Raw genomic sequence first — 15,312 nt, forward strand, 5'->3', positions numbered from 1 at the left:
TGTACAGGTGGGCCAATAAATGGTATGTTTTTTAGATGGGCGAATAAATGGTACACTTACCCTATTCACAATATTCACTCACGGCCTTCAAGTTAAACTACACACCGACGCCAGTCTAGTTAGCTTGGTTGGTAGCGCGTCTGCCTTGTAAGCGCTGGACCGTGGGTTCGATTCCCGCCCGGAGCGGATTTTATCCTAATGATAAAAAGGAATTCGAGAAGGAAGAAATGCAGGTATTCACAATATTCACTCACGGCCTTCAAGTTAAACTACACACCGACGCCAGTCTAGTTAGCTTGGTTGGTAGCGCGTCTCCCTTGCAAGCGCTGGACTGTGGGTTCGATTCCCGCCCGGGGCGGATTTTATCCTGATGGGATAATGTTCGTCCTCGGAACGGCTGGCTTTCTCCTATCCTGTCTTCCTTATCTCTTCGGTTTCGGAACGATAAGACCATAGCAGTTTCGTTCCCGGGTTTCCTCTCTGTCAAACCTCTTTAAAAAAAAAAAAAATAGAAAAAAAACTACACACAGTGCTGTGTTTTACTATAAAATGTACATATTTGAGCCTTCGTTGAATATACTATGACTACTAGATCTTCGTAGATTTGTGAAGCTTAGCACACCTATGGACCTTTTGGTCCCTGCAACTAAGCCTCTAGAGGGGTCTTTTTGTATGGTGCTAAACTATCACCCTAACTTAGTTTGAAGATTCGAGCAGTCTTCAGTAGCTTTTTTGTTGGATGTTTTCCATTGGATGTCTGGGGGGGGGTTATTTAGCCCTACACTCAGCCACTAGGCCGTTTTCTCGGAGTCCGCCCGACAGTTAGCAAAATAAAGCCCTAGGGGGGGGGGGCCTTGGCCCCTAAAATACGGCCCTGGACTCACCGGCTGTAAATCCAAAGTTAGTTCCTCCATAGAACATATAGAAATTGACATTGGCCTTCATCTCGAGCATAATCTGCAGCGTCTTGACCACAGGATCAGTATCTACCGTGGCTATCTTCTCACCCCAGTGAGTCAACCAGCCAGGATAGTACTCTGAGTTGACCAGAGGGCCGTGTGGAGATACGGTACGCATGGCGGCAAACGCGGAGGACACATTGGTAGCAGCACCTGTGTGGAATGGGATAGTAAACTTATTAGACAATCGATGAAGAACTTGAGAGTTCAGAATTCTGTAAATTAATTTCCATCCTGATTCAAAATGGCGGCGCTTCAAAATAATCCCTCTTACGCTGCACTGATCCCCTACAAAGGACGGGTCAACCACTAGTTAATATCCAAACTTTGGCGTAAACACCAGGTACAGTACACTTGAGATATCCCACCCCAGCACCATCAGTGAAATATAATGAGCTTACCAAAATCAACAGTGGCGTAAACACCAGGTACAGTACACTTGAGATATCCCACCCCAGCACCATCAGTGAAATATAATGAGCTTACCAAAATCAACAGTGGCGTAAACACCAGGTACAGTACACTTGAGATATCCCACCCCAGCACCATCAGTGAAATATAATGAGCTTACCAAAATCAACAGTGGCGTAAACACCAGGTACAGTACACTTGAGATATCCCACCCCAGCACCATCAGTGAAATATAATGAGCTTACCAAAATCAACAGTGGCGTAAACACCAGGTACAGTACACTTGAGATATCCCACCCCAGCACCATCAGTGAAATATAATGAGCTTACCAAAATCAACAGTGGCGTAAACACCAGGTACAGTACACTTGAGATATCCCACCCCAGCACCATCAGTGAAATATAATGAGCTTACCAAAATCAACAGTGGCGTAAACACCAGGTACAGTACACTTGAGATATCCCACCCCAGCACCATCAGTGAAATATAATGAGCTTACCAAAATCAACAGTGGCGTAAACACCAGGTACAGTACACTTGAGATATCCCACCCCAGCACCATCAGTGAAATATAATGAGCTTACCAAAATCAACAGTGGCGTAAACACCAGGTACAGTACACTTGAGATATCCCACCCCAGCACCATCAGTGAAATATAATGAGCTTACCAAAATCAACAGTGGCGTAAACACCAGGTACAGTACACTTGAGATATCCCACCCCAGCACCATCAGTGAAATATAATGAGCTTACCAAAATCAACAGTGGCGTAAACACCAGGCACAGTACACTTGAGATATCCCACCCCACCACCATCAGTAGTGTAGAGGACAGCAGCATCTCTCACGTAATACTTCATCTGATCTCGCAACCATATCATATGCTCCTTGTCACAAGTGTAACTCCCCATCTCATTCTCTACCTGGAACGGAAAAATTTCGCCTGGGGCGTAAGTAGTTGGCCTTGTCTATTGGACAAATTAAAAAAGGAAGGAATTTTAAGTTTCTGATCTCGTAACCATATCAAAAGTTCCTTGTCAGAAGTGTAACTCCCCATCTCATTCTCTACCTGGAACGGAAAAATTTCGCCTGGGGCGTAAAATTTCGCCTGGGGCGCCTTGTCTATTGGACAAATTAAAAAAAAGGAAGGAATTTTAATTGAGTTTCTAATCTCGCGACCATATCATAATTAAGCTCCTTCTCAGAAGTGTAACTTGGTAACTTCCCATTTCATTCCCTACCTGAAGTAGGTTAGGTACCTAGCTACCTAGATAAGACTTTATTAGACTGGCGAGGTCAAGGAGTTGATACCTAGTGCCATAAGTTATCATATTGCAATTATACCCACACATGTCATTTGTATATTTGTCATATGTATATTATGCACTCTGGAATCCTTCAACACCAACTCATAACAAAATCTTACACAAAGACCGTTCTTCTTACACTCTCCCTCCTTTCGCCTTATAAATGATTCTGTTCGCCTTATAAATGATTCTTCCCAGGACCAACCATTTTGACGATCTCAATCAATATTGAGGGTCCACCTAGTCATGCAGCTATCCAGACTTTTTTTTGGATGGACAAGATTGACACGGAAAGTAAGTAGGTCGGTACACTCTAAAGTGCGAAAAACTACCTATTGAAAAATGTACCTCTACATATGTAGGTACCTATTTTTATTAGGCCGACAAGTACCTTTTATCCTAAGGCAATTTACCACTACATTCTATGCAATTTACATATGACTGCTGAGTTAACTAGACTATAGTAGGTACTCAACCCTTCCCTACCCGAGGAGATAATTACCTTATTTTTTTATTATAAAACATCGGGTAAACAAGACAGATACTTCAACCCAAGTGTATGCTTCCTATGCAACTCAACACTTGTAAATCTTATAATAACAGTATAACATGATGGTAATTAGGTCCCAACAGTGATGTAGTGTGCAGTTGTTGAAGCGTTAGATTCTTAGTGGAGAAAATAGTGCTCCCGTGAAAAAGAGGGAAAAAAGAAGAAGAAAAAACCTAGTATCTACCTATTATGTATGAGTGGTATAGATAGCATTATGGAAGGAGCCCTTTTTCTTCGAGTTCTACAGTTCCCTCATCCACTAGGTTTTTTTAGAGGTTTGATGGAGGGAAATATAACTGCTAATAAGGTCCTATCGTCCCGAACGCGAAGAGAGAAGGAAGACAGGATAGGACGAAGCAAGTCGTCTATTAGGTAGGTACCTATCTATTTAGGATAAAATCCGCTACGGGCGGGAATCGACCCCGCGACCTAGACAGATCCTCTACCCAGGCTGGCTGACGATTTTGTATTTTGAACTTACCTGTACCAAGATAATTGGCCCGCCGTTCCCATACAGGAATCTCGTGATACGGGGGAACAGCTGAGCAAACCATTTGTTCACATAATGTTGATACACCTCATCCTTGGACCTGAGAGTAATGTTAGGCTTGATAGTCATCAACCAGGAGGGTAGCCCGCCGAAGTCCCGCTCAGCACATATGTACGGGCCGGGACGTAGCAGAACCAGGAGATCTTCCCGGACCGCGAGTTCCAGGAAATACTCCAGGTCCTGGTCGCCTGTGAACTGGAACTGACCGGGAGACGGCTCGTGGAAACTCCATTCTACATATCTGTTGAGGGAAGAAGCAGAATAGAATATATCTTGTTTATCCTGATTCCTGCTCCAATGAGACTATTTTTTTTTAAAAATTTAAATGTCCCTTTATCCCAGCACTCCCGGCAGTCTAAACAAGGTCTCCTGTATTTAAGGGTGCCCGCAGAACGAGGAATTCAAGATGAAGCATATTCAGGCGGAACATCCGGAAACAATTCAGGCTAAAATCCAGAAAGAAGCGCACGCAGAACGAGATTGAATTTTCCAGAAATATTTCCAAGCTGATCATTGAAACCCATTGAATTTGCCTCAAAAACAAAATAATATATATTGTTCTTGAAAAATTTTCCTGAAACATTGTTTCTGGAATTTATCTCGAAACTTCGGAATGCTTCGTTCTGCGCGGCCTCATCAGAATGTGTACGTGCTTAGGTACCTATGTTTTGGCATTGAAGATGTGTAGTAGGTGGCAGGTGTACTGTACAGGTAGACGGAAAGGTGAGAGATCAAACAACTATCAGATAATTGGACGAGGTCTAAGGTAAAACAAAAACAATAATATATCTTCTATAAATAAAAATAGGTATAATACTTATAGTGACTACACACCTATACACACAGACCCTACTATAATAGGTAAGCGGTCAAACTTTCTTGACTTGGCGGGGCGGAGCGCTACCGCGCTCCTTAATTTATGTATCTATGTATATAGGTAGGTACCTAAGTATATTAATAGGTATTCAGGCCTATTTCCTATTAGGTATTTAGGTCAGTAATAAATAAAAAAATCTGGTGTGAACATCACACGACTTTCTATTACATTTGCAGAATACGTAGGTATTTGAAAAAAAATAGAAAATAAAAAAAGTAGTATGCTAGAGTCACAGCTCAGGGTATGGTGTTTCGCCCTTCTGTGGCACCATTCCTGGCCGCTCAACCCACTAAAAAACCTCCCCGCTCTTCTTTCTTGGTCCCGGAACTTTTCTGTTATGACTTCGGGAAGAATTAACTTATTACACACTGTGTGCGTTAGGCTGGAACTTGGCCTGGCGCACTGCCGTGCGCCTAGATAAGTTAATTTTCAGACTGGATGAAGTGTAAGGTAACTCTCTTTCGACTTCCTTAGAACCTGAGACGGATATACGTGTGTAAAAGGGTTAAACTATGAGAAGGTACTCCGGGGTTAAGCGATGTAAACGATTGATAACATCGGTTCATATGATTAATGATTTATTGAGGAGTAGGTTTAATTTAATATAGGTACCTACATAAGGTTCGGACGATGTACAATTCTCTCATTTGGTATACACCCCCCACAATATTAACATACTTACAAGCAGGGCCGTATTTTTAGAGCTCCGGCTTTTTTGTTCCAAGGTAGGTACTTTGAAAATTTGAAGTACCCCCCCCCCCCCCAAAAAAACCCTAATTGTTTTTTTTTCATCTTACGGCTTCATCTTTGTGCTTCATCTTGAATTCCTCGTTTTGCGGGGCACCCTTATAGGGGAGCGGAAGAAGTAGGGAATGGTTAATCCATTTTCACAACTTTGGACTTTGCTAAGTTTACGTGTATTTTCCTTTCGGGAAACCGTCTTCTTTTGAAATCTGGAATGGCGCCTGTACATAAGGAAATTCAATCCAAGAAAGAAAACTGACGCACCTTTGGTGTGTCCAAACATAGTCGACCGGCCGTCGATCGACGAGGAAAATCTATGTTGTCGAGGCAATGTGGACGTGTCATCGATGGCCTGTAGAAGATTATGTGTGGACCCACCTTTACAGTTTCCTCTACCAAACCTCTCATGGTGGGTTTCACCAATGACTTATTGAGAGATTTCACTAATGGGAGAATTTTGAACCATCTAAAAAAGAGTTTTTAATTTTAAAAAAAGGGAGTTTTTAGTGACCCAAAAAGGAGGAGTTTGTGAAAACTCCTGTTTAGACCATTAAAAACCCCTTTTTGGATGGTTAAAGTCTTTGGTGAAATCCAATATGAGTGTTTTTTTTTTTTTTCAAAATTCTCCCGTAAGTGAAATCTCTCATTAAGTCATTGGTGAAATCTACCATCAGAAAAATAATAATAAATAACTTACGTGGACACCGCGTTGAGTCCGGCTGCTCTTAGTTTCCGGAGCCGATCCTGCCAGTAGTATCGGGGTGATCGGAAATAGTGGAAGGATCCGGATACGTATCGGAATGGTTTACCATCCTTGACAAATGTATCGCGTTCATAGTCGATCTCGAATTTCCGTTGTACACTCGCCAAATCTGCCTTGAAAAAGAAAGGTGAAAATGGTCTGAATAAGAAATTGATTTAGGTATTTAAAAAATCCATGCTATCCTTCTAGCTTAACATCAGCATAATCATCACTTTTATTATAGGTACCTTACACAATCATTAGTAATGTCATTACTAAATGATATAATTCCGGATTTTCTGATTTTTCATCATCATTACTTGGAAATAATGACATTACTAATGATTGTGTAAGGTACCTATTAACATATAGAAATTGACATTGGCCTTCATCTCGAGCATAATCTGCAGCGTCTTGACCACAGGATCAGTATCTACCGTGGCTATCTTCTCACCCCAGTGAGTCAACCAGCCAGGATAGTACTCTGAGTTGACCAGAGGGCCGTGTGGAGATACGGTACGCATGGCGGCAAACGCGGAGGACACATTGGTAGCAGCACCTGTGTGGAATGGGATAGTAAACTTATTAGACAATCGATGAAGAACTTGAGAGTTCAGAATTCTGTAAATTAATTTCCATCCTGATTCAAAATGGCGGCGCTTCAAAATAATCCCTCTTACGCTGCACTGATCCCCTACAAAGGACGGGTCAACCACTAGTTAATATCCAAACTTTGGCGTAAACACCAGGTACAGTACACTTGAGATATCCCACCCCAGCACCATCAGTGAAATATAATGAGCTTACCAAAATCAACAGTGGCGTAAACACCAGGTACAGTACACTTGAGCTATCCCACCCCACCACCATCAGTGAAATATAATGAGCTTACCAAAATCAACAGTGGCGTAAACACCAGGCACAGTACACTTGAGATATCCCACCCCACCACCATCAGTAGTGTAGAGGACAGCAGCATCTCTCACGTAATACTTCATCTGATCTCGCAACCATATCATATGCTCCTTGTCACAAGTGTAACTCCCCATCTCATTCTCTACCTGGAACGGAAAAATTTCGCCTGGGGCGTAAGTAGTTGGCCTTGTCTATTGGACAAATTAAAAAAAAGGAAGGAATTTTAATTGAGTTTCTAATCTCGCGAGGATATCATAAGGATATCATATTCATCTCCTTCTCAGAAGTGTAACTTGGTAACTTCCCATTTCATTCTCTACCTGAAGTAGGTAGGTACCTATAGTTCATCCAGATCAATGTGACAGCAATGAGTCATCAACCCAAAATGAAGGAACCAATCAGATTGCAGAAAAAACTTTTTTTTTGATAATTTTATTATGTTGAGTTAAAATATGGATAGAATCCTTTAAAATCGTATCAGCGTTGAATGTCTTCCTACAATGTGGACATACATTTTGAGAATCAGGTTGAGTCATTGTATCACTTGTGTCAGCTTGTCTGACTAGGGCAGGGACACTTGTGTCAGCTTGTCTGACTATGGCAAACGTAGAAGGTTTCATGACTTCCTTCATTTTGCAAGTCTCATCAGAGCTGATTTCAATTATTGGTGTAGCGGATTGAGTTGGATCTATTGATTCGAGGGACTGACAAGATGTTAGATGGATTTCGACTCCCTTGCTATTCTTGAGTGTTTGTGTGCATAAAGTACAGACATTGGAGATGGTCTGATCGTCGCGTGGTTCGACACTGATGGATGAATTAACAGATAGCTCAGGACGGGTTTCAGTGGTGTGTCCCGAAGCATCGTCAGGGCCCTGATCTGGAAGAGGGTGACTAAGCGGGGATTGTGGAGAGGTTACACACGCTTCTGGAATCAGATCACCTTCTGGAGATTGGTCCAAGGTAGAGTCATACCGGTACCGGGATCTCCAATACCGGGGATCATGATTATAGTCAATGCCCCTACATCCATCCGGTGTTGATTGGGATATCACGTCATTTTGAGAACACAAAGTGAACAAACCAAGATACAGAACAAGAATTTTGAAATATGTAAAATGTATGTGTGTGTATAAGTTGTAAACTTGTAAGTAAGAAAAGTGCAAAGTGTAGGAATTTAGATTTTCAGATTAGGTACTAGAATTTTCAGAAACATCGAGAGCTCGATATTTCGTGCCAGCCTAATAGTTAGCTTGGTTGGTAGCGCGTCTGCCTTGTAAGCGCTAGGCCGCGGGTTCGATTCCCGCCCGGGGAGGATCTATCCTGAACGGATAATGTTCGTTCTCGGAACGGCTGACTTTCTCCTATCCTATCTTCCTTCTCTCTCCGATTTCGGGACGATAAGACCTTAACAGCTACAGTTCTCTCTGTCAAACCTCCTAAAAAAATCGATTTTTCGTTGCAGTTCGTTAGTTGGCTGAGTTTGTAATTCGAAAAAAAAAAAAAAAAATCGGGTGAAACGACAAATAGGGACAGGCTCTGAGGCCAGTCCAGAGGTAACGCGCGCTTGCTTGACATGCAGAAGGTCCCGGGCGCGACGGGCACCGTCGACAAATTTAAACTCTTATTTCGATTCCTAATATTTCAACGGGTTACTTTCTGGTGTTCTCGTGTTGACCCAGCACCTCACAGTGGGGAGTATTGTCTCTTCTCGTCCGTTTCATGAGGAACTTAATACGGGATGAACATGCTACTAGCACAAAAATAACAATCAGTTAATGTAGGTACCTACCTACTGAGCATGCTACGACACAGACAGTTAATGTACCTACTGAGCATGCTATGACACAGACAGTTAATGTACCTACTAAGCATGCTGCGACACAGACAGTTAATGTACCTACTGAGCATGCTACGACACAGACAGTTAATGTACCTACTAAGCATGCTACGACACAGACAGTTAATGTACCTACTAAGCATGCTACGACACAGACAGTTAATGTACCTACTAAGCATGCTACGACACAGACAGTTAATGTACCTACTAAGCATGCTACGACACAGACAGTTAATGTACCTACTAAGCATGCTACGACACAGACAGTTAATGTACCTACTAAGCATGCTACGACACAGACAGTTAATGTACCTACTAAGCATGCTACGACACAGACAGTTAATGTACCTACTGAGCATGCTACGACACAGACAGTTAATGTACCTACTGAGCATGCTACGACACAGACAGTTAATGTACCTACTGAGCATGCTACGACACAGACAGTTAATGTACCTACTGAGCATGCTACGACACAGACAGTTAATGTACCTACTGAGTGACCAAGGGCGTTTATTAAAACCGATGGCCCTACTTATACCTATACCAAACTCATTGGGCAATCGCCACCCCGAAGAACTTGACGGTTCAGAATTCAGTAAATATAATGAGCTTACCAAAATCAACAGTGGCGTAAACACCAGGTACAGTACACTTGAGATATCCCACCCCACCACCATCAGTGAAATATAATGAGCTTACCAAAATCAACAGTGGCGTAAACACCAGGCACAGTACACTTGAGATATGAAAAAGCAAAATAATTTTTATAAAATCGTGGCACCTAGCCGTTCTTTTAAGACACCTACATAATATTATATAGGTAGATGAGGCCCGGACTTTGAAAATTTAAACTCTCAACTTTCAACCCACAAGAACTGAAATCTGGCAAAGTTTAATGACCCGACCAAGATACGAACCCGTGACCTCGTGATAAGACATCTTGCACGTCTCAAAACACCCGCACAACTGTGAGAAAGTATATTGGTTCAAATTAACCCTTTCAGGTTTTGGTATATCAACGAACAATCGATGCAGTCAAAAATATTCTCAGCATAGGGCAGCGATCGCCAACCCCGCGCCCGCGAGAGGATTCCCTTGCGCCCGCGAGCAAATTCTAAAGTGAAAATCATCTTGTATGGGTAAAAATGGTTCAAATTAACCCTTTCAGGTTTTGGTATATCAACGATAAGACCTTAACAGTTACCTACAGTTCCCTCTGTCAAACCTCCTAAAAAAATCGATTTTTCGTTGCAGTTCGATGCAGTCAGAAATGAAAAACATTTGCTCAAAGTTCTTAATTGAGAATCAACAGCATAGGGCGAGAGTACGTTGAATACACCACCAGTAACACCATTTTCCAATGGACGATGCACCACTAAAGTTTAACAACGTTGCGCGTGGTTGATATCCGGAAGGGTGACCATCTGGATACCTAAATAACCCTCCGTTACTAAGAATTAACTTTTTTATGAGGGTAAAAAAAAAAGAAATATAGAGAAATCATATTAATAGGTAAATAAAATGATAAGTTTAAAAATATGAAGCTGGTAAGTTTAGTTTACCTTACCTACGTACTAAAGTCTAAAACTAAACATTCTAAAATTTCTAAAAAAACATGTCTCGTCTATCCAGGAATCCATGACGTGTAGGTAGACTGGAGAGAGACAGAGAAGAATTTTCGAGTCAGCTTCGTTACGCTCTAATTTTATCATTTAAATTTGATAATAATAAAACTTTCATTACCTATTAATTAATTAAACCCTTTTGGTAGATGTATTTTCTCGCATATTGGTCAAAAAGGTTGTATATTGTATTTCAGACTATAGGGCGCCCGCCAAGGCTCTCCCAATCATCTGAGTAGCTCGCGGATCAGAAAGGTTGGCGACCGCTGGCATAGGGCGAGAGTACGTTGAATACATCATCAGTAACACCATTTTCCAATGGACGATGGACCACTAAAGTTTGGCAACGTTGCGCGTGGTTGATATCCGGAAGGGTGACCATCTGGATACCTAAATAACCCTCCGTTACTAAGAATTAACTTTTTTATGAGGAGGAAAAATCTTTATGACTTCTCCAGCATGGTGTGGAGAGTATGCTAGAGTCACAGCTCAGGGTATGGTGTTTCGCCCTTCTGTGGCACCATTCCTGGCCGCTCAACCCACTAAAAAACCTCCCCGCTCTTCTTTCTTGGTCCCGGAACTTTTCTGTTATGACTTCGGGAAGAATTAACTTATTACACACTGTGTGCGTTAGGCTGGAACTTGGCCTGGCGCACTGCCGTGCGCCTAGATAAGTTAATTTTCAGACTGGATGAAGTGTAAGGTAACTCTCTTTCGACTTCCTTAGAACCTGAGACGGATATACGTGTGTAAAAGGGTTAAACTATGAGAAGGTACTCCGGGGTTAAGCGATGTAAACGATTGATAACATCGGTTCATATGATTAATGATTTATTGAGGAGTAGGTTTAATTTAATATAGGTACCTACATAAGGTTCGGACGATGTACAATTCTCTCATTTGGTATACACCCCCCACAATATTAACATACTTACAAGCAGGGCCGTATTTTTAGAGCTCCGGCTTTTTTGTTCCAAGGTAGGTACTTTGAAAATTTGAAGTACCCCCCCCCCCCCCAAAAAACATCCCTAGAAGCGGGCCTGCTTACCTACAGAGTACTTTTTGGGTGACTAGTGCTAGTGCCTGTCACAATTTAATCTTGTTATAATTGTCATGATATGTTAACAATTTAATAATAAAGCACTATTACTCATTACCTTATAACTAGGCCCGCAGTTCAGTATTTTTAGCGAGGGGGGAGGGACAAGAATTTGAAGAGTGACTTAGGGGGGGGGTGAACGGTCCAAAATGGCGAGGGCGGGCCCTAACCTAAATACGGCCCTGCTTATAATATTAGGCACTTAGTGCTTAGGTACCTATGTTTTGGCATTGAAGATGTGTAGTTAGGTGGCAGGTGTACCTGTACAGGTAGACGGAAAGGTGAGAGATCAAAACAAACTATCAGATAGAGTTGACGCGAGTCTAAGGTAAAAACAAAAAATAAACATAATATATCTTCTATAAATAAAAAAGGTGTATAATACTTATAGTGACTACACACCTATACACACAGACCCTACTATAATAGGTAAGCGGTCAAACTTTCTTGACTTGGCGGGGCGGAGCGCTTACCGCGCTCCTTAATTTATGTATCTATGTATATAGTATAGGTACCTAAGTATTATTAATAGGTATCAGGCCTATTTCCTATTAGGTATTTAGTCAGTAATAAACATAAAAAAAAATCTGGTGTGAACATCACACGACTCTATTACATCTTGCAGAATACGTAGGTATTTGAAAAAAAATAGAAAATAAAAAAAAGTAATAAAAGGAAATTTGTTGACACCAGGGAAGTATCGAACCGCAACCTCGTCTCAACTGTATCAACTGTAATTGGACAAATCTAAAAGTTCACCATTTCGATTCGGCGTTGAAAAATCACATGGATCAGACTATTCAACTTGCTATTTGGTAAACGGTTCACAAATAAGAAGAGAAATTTGTTGAGCACACAGGGGAGTATCGAACCCCGCACTTCTCTCAACTGTAAAGTCAGAGAGTGCTAAAGTAGCAGCACCATTCGATTCCGCGTGAAAAATCACATGGATTAACTATTCACTTGCTCATTTGGTAACGGTTCCACGAATAAAAGGGAAATTTGTCGACACAGGGAAAGTATCGAACCCGCAACTTCTCAACCGTAAGTCAGACAGTACTAAAAAGTAGCACCATTCGATTCGGCGTGAAAAATCACATTGATTAGAATATTCACATCCGAATGACCAAATGTTTTCGATGTCTCTTACCGTTTATATGAAATAAGGTTAAAAGCAACAATGACTTTGGTTAATATCAGGATGGGTGACTATCCGATTTTTAACCAAATTGTTACAGTCGCGTCCTTGGGACCATACCGGGATAGCATGTACCAAATTTCATCGCTTTACGACCAAACCGTTCTTGAGATAATTTTTGTTCACAACCTTTTCAACATTTTCCACGAAAATGAGGGTTAAGCAACAATTTCTTTGGTGAATATCTGGGATGGTATTACCGATTTTTTACCAAATTGTTACATTCGCGTCCTTGGAACCAACCGGGATAGCATTACCAAATTTCATTTCTCTACGACAAACCGTTCTTGAGATATTTTGTTCCACAACATTCTACTTTTTCCCATTTAAACCTGTAGTTACGTACATACGTACGTACGTTTACGTACGTACGTACGTACGTTACGTACAGACCATGGGCTAAAAACCACTTTTTTGGAATCAGGGGACCCCAAAACGGATATTTCCACCCATTTCCCGATTTTGAAAATTTGGACCGATTGCAATACTTTCATTACTAGTATAGCTCGCTATACTGTAGTAATAGAAAGTAAAAATGTCTAATAACAATAAAATAGAACAATTCAAATAGGTACCTAACCTAACATATTTTTTCCGCCATACTCAGCTTAGACCCTATGAAATTAAGTGTGATTCCCAAGGATTCCGAGTTCAAATTCCACAGCTGTGTTTCTGTTATTAATTGGATAATTAGTCTCTATGGAGTGGAAATTTTTGTTTTTGTTCCCACCTTCACTACGTAATTCTCTAACTACGGCTACATATAATAATAGGTGACAGGGTGCCACAAGTTTAGGGTGGAAGAACTCTATATTGGGTTACTTCCCTTGATTTAGGCTGTTGGAATGTTTTATTATAGTATCGAGCTTCCCGATATATAGCTCAAAAAAAAAAAAAAAACTATTGTGCCGGCAGCCCAATCGGGTGACTGGGTTTCCGCACCCTCGTTTTTTTTTTTTTTTTTTTTTTTATTTCTTTTCCTTTCTTTTTTTCATTGTTACATACTGGGTACAAATTAATAGCGCTACCTATCCGCCAGTCTGGTTAGCTTGAACGAAGTAGGTCACGTTGTCGACACCCAAGTCCGCGGGCGAACTTTACCCTCAACAGATAAGGTCCGTTCTCGGACGGCCTGGCTTTCTCCATCTGTCTTCCTTCTTCACTTTCTGGACGATGCGATGAGACCGTAAGCAGTTAAACTCTTCTATCAAAACCTCTCAAAAAATCTCCTATCTAGCTCCTCTCTTTGATTCCGCCAGGAAAGATAAGACCTCCATTGGTTAACAATTTAATTCTGAACGGATAATTGTTCGTTCTCGGAACGGCTGGCTTTCCCCTATCCTGTCTTCCTTCTCACTTCGATTTCGGGCGATAAGACCCATAGCAGTTACAGTTCCCTCTGTCAAACCTTGAAAAAAAAGTCCCTATTTCCATGTGGCCAAGAACGCTGTGGAATTGATGATTCTCATGAAAATATAACTGTCCAAGTATTTTTACTTTCCTTATCCTAATAAAGGAAAGTAATGTAACTCGGGTCAAATTTCGATGGTTCCAGTTTTTAATGAAAAAACACGTTTTTGAGGTCCTAGAGCGCCTGAATCCAAAGTTTCAGCCATTGGTCCGTGTGTGTGGTGTGTACTGTCTGTCTGTCCTGTCTGTCTGCTGTTGTGTCTGTCTGTCTGTAACAAAATTATCTCGAGAACGGTAAGAGCTAGAGACTTGAAATTGGTAGGTATGTATATTGTCCAAATGTGACCAAGGATGCGACACGAAACTTTTGGTTAAATCGGTTGCAACGGTTGGCGGCATTTACCGCTTTTGGCGGTTTCGGTGTTATATTAACAATATCTCGGGAACGGTAACCAAGCAGAGACTTCGAAATTGGGTATGTATATGTCAAGATGGTGACAAGGATCGACACGAACTTTTGAGTTAAGATCGGTGCAACGGTTGGCGGCATTTTACCGCTTTTTGGCGGTTTCCGGTGTTTATTTAACAATATCTCGGAACGGTACAAGCTAAGGACTTGAATTTGGTATTAGTTCACAAATGGTACAGGATGAAAAACAAACGTTGGGTTTTGAGATGGTTGCTGCGCTTGCGGTATTTTGGACCGCTTTTTGACAGATTTCCACCGTTTTTTGGCGGTTTCAGCTATAGCGACAAAACGGTTAGAGATATTGTTTTAAATTTAGGTAAAAGACACTCATAATAAGCATCTTTCAATAGGATAAGAAAGTCGTGTGATGTTCACACCAGATTTTTTTTCGTAAAGATCGTCCAAAATAATAATAATCGAAAAGATTTTTTTTAAAAAAAGTATTTTCCTCTAAGAAATTCGTCCCCAAAGTGTGCGCGGGAAAAATAATGAGATTCAAATTTAGAAATGCGTAGGGACGCTTGGCAACATTGCGGTGGGACGTAAACCAACCATGAAAAAAAATTCCTTCTGCTCTGCTAAATTCTGATCACATCTATTTATTTGGTTTTGCGG

At 41.2% G+C, this 15,312-nt stretch overlaps 1 protein-coding gene and 1 long non-coding RNA gene across 5 annotated transcripts in view; both read right to left on the bottom strand.

Annotated features, from left to right (window-relative positions):
* The window catches only part of LOC103519608 (beta-galactosidase), a 30,760-nt gene that overhangs the window by 14,062 nt on the left and 1,386 nt on the right, over positions 1–15,312 (bottom strand). For 2 of the 4 annotated variants that reach the window (XR_003394297.1, XM_008484698.2), the window contains exons 2-5: positions 6,097–6,275; positions 3,710–4,019; positions 2,126–2,294; positions 885–1,112 (exon numbers count right to left, since the gene is read on the bottom strand). Coding sequence is in view for 1 of the 4 variants with exons in the window: in XM_008484698.2 (XP_008482920.1) it covers positions 885–1,112; positions 2,126–2,294; positions 3,710–4,019; positions 6,097–6,275 (886 nt within the window). In the remaining 3 variants the exon portion in view is untranslated. Of the gene's footprint in view, positions 1–884; positions 1,113–2,125; positions 2,295–3,709; positions 4,020–6,096; positions 6,276–7,568; positions 8,252–9,816; positions 9,865–15,312 lie in introns of those variants that run through there. The other 2 variants (XR_003394299.1, XR_003394298.1) reach the window with 2 other exon arrangements.
* On the bottom strand, positions 6,580–7,015 carry LOC113471703. Its single transcript, XR_003394300.1, has 2 exons — positions 6,949–7,015; positions 6,580–6,700 (listed from the first exon to the last, which is right to left on the bottom strand). It is a non-coding gene; the product is annotated as an uncharacterized LOC113471703 (long non-coding RNA).

This window comes from Diaphorina citri, unplaced genomic scaffold, assembly GCF_000475195.1.
Source record: "Diaphorina citri unplaced genomic scaffold, Diaci psyllid genome assembly version 1.1 scaffold2832, whole genome shotgun sequence".
In the NCBI taxonomy this organism is placed as follows: domain Eukaryota; kingdom Metazoa; phylum Arthropoda; class Insecta; order Hemiptera; family Psyllidae; genus Diaphorina; species Diaphorina citri.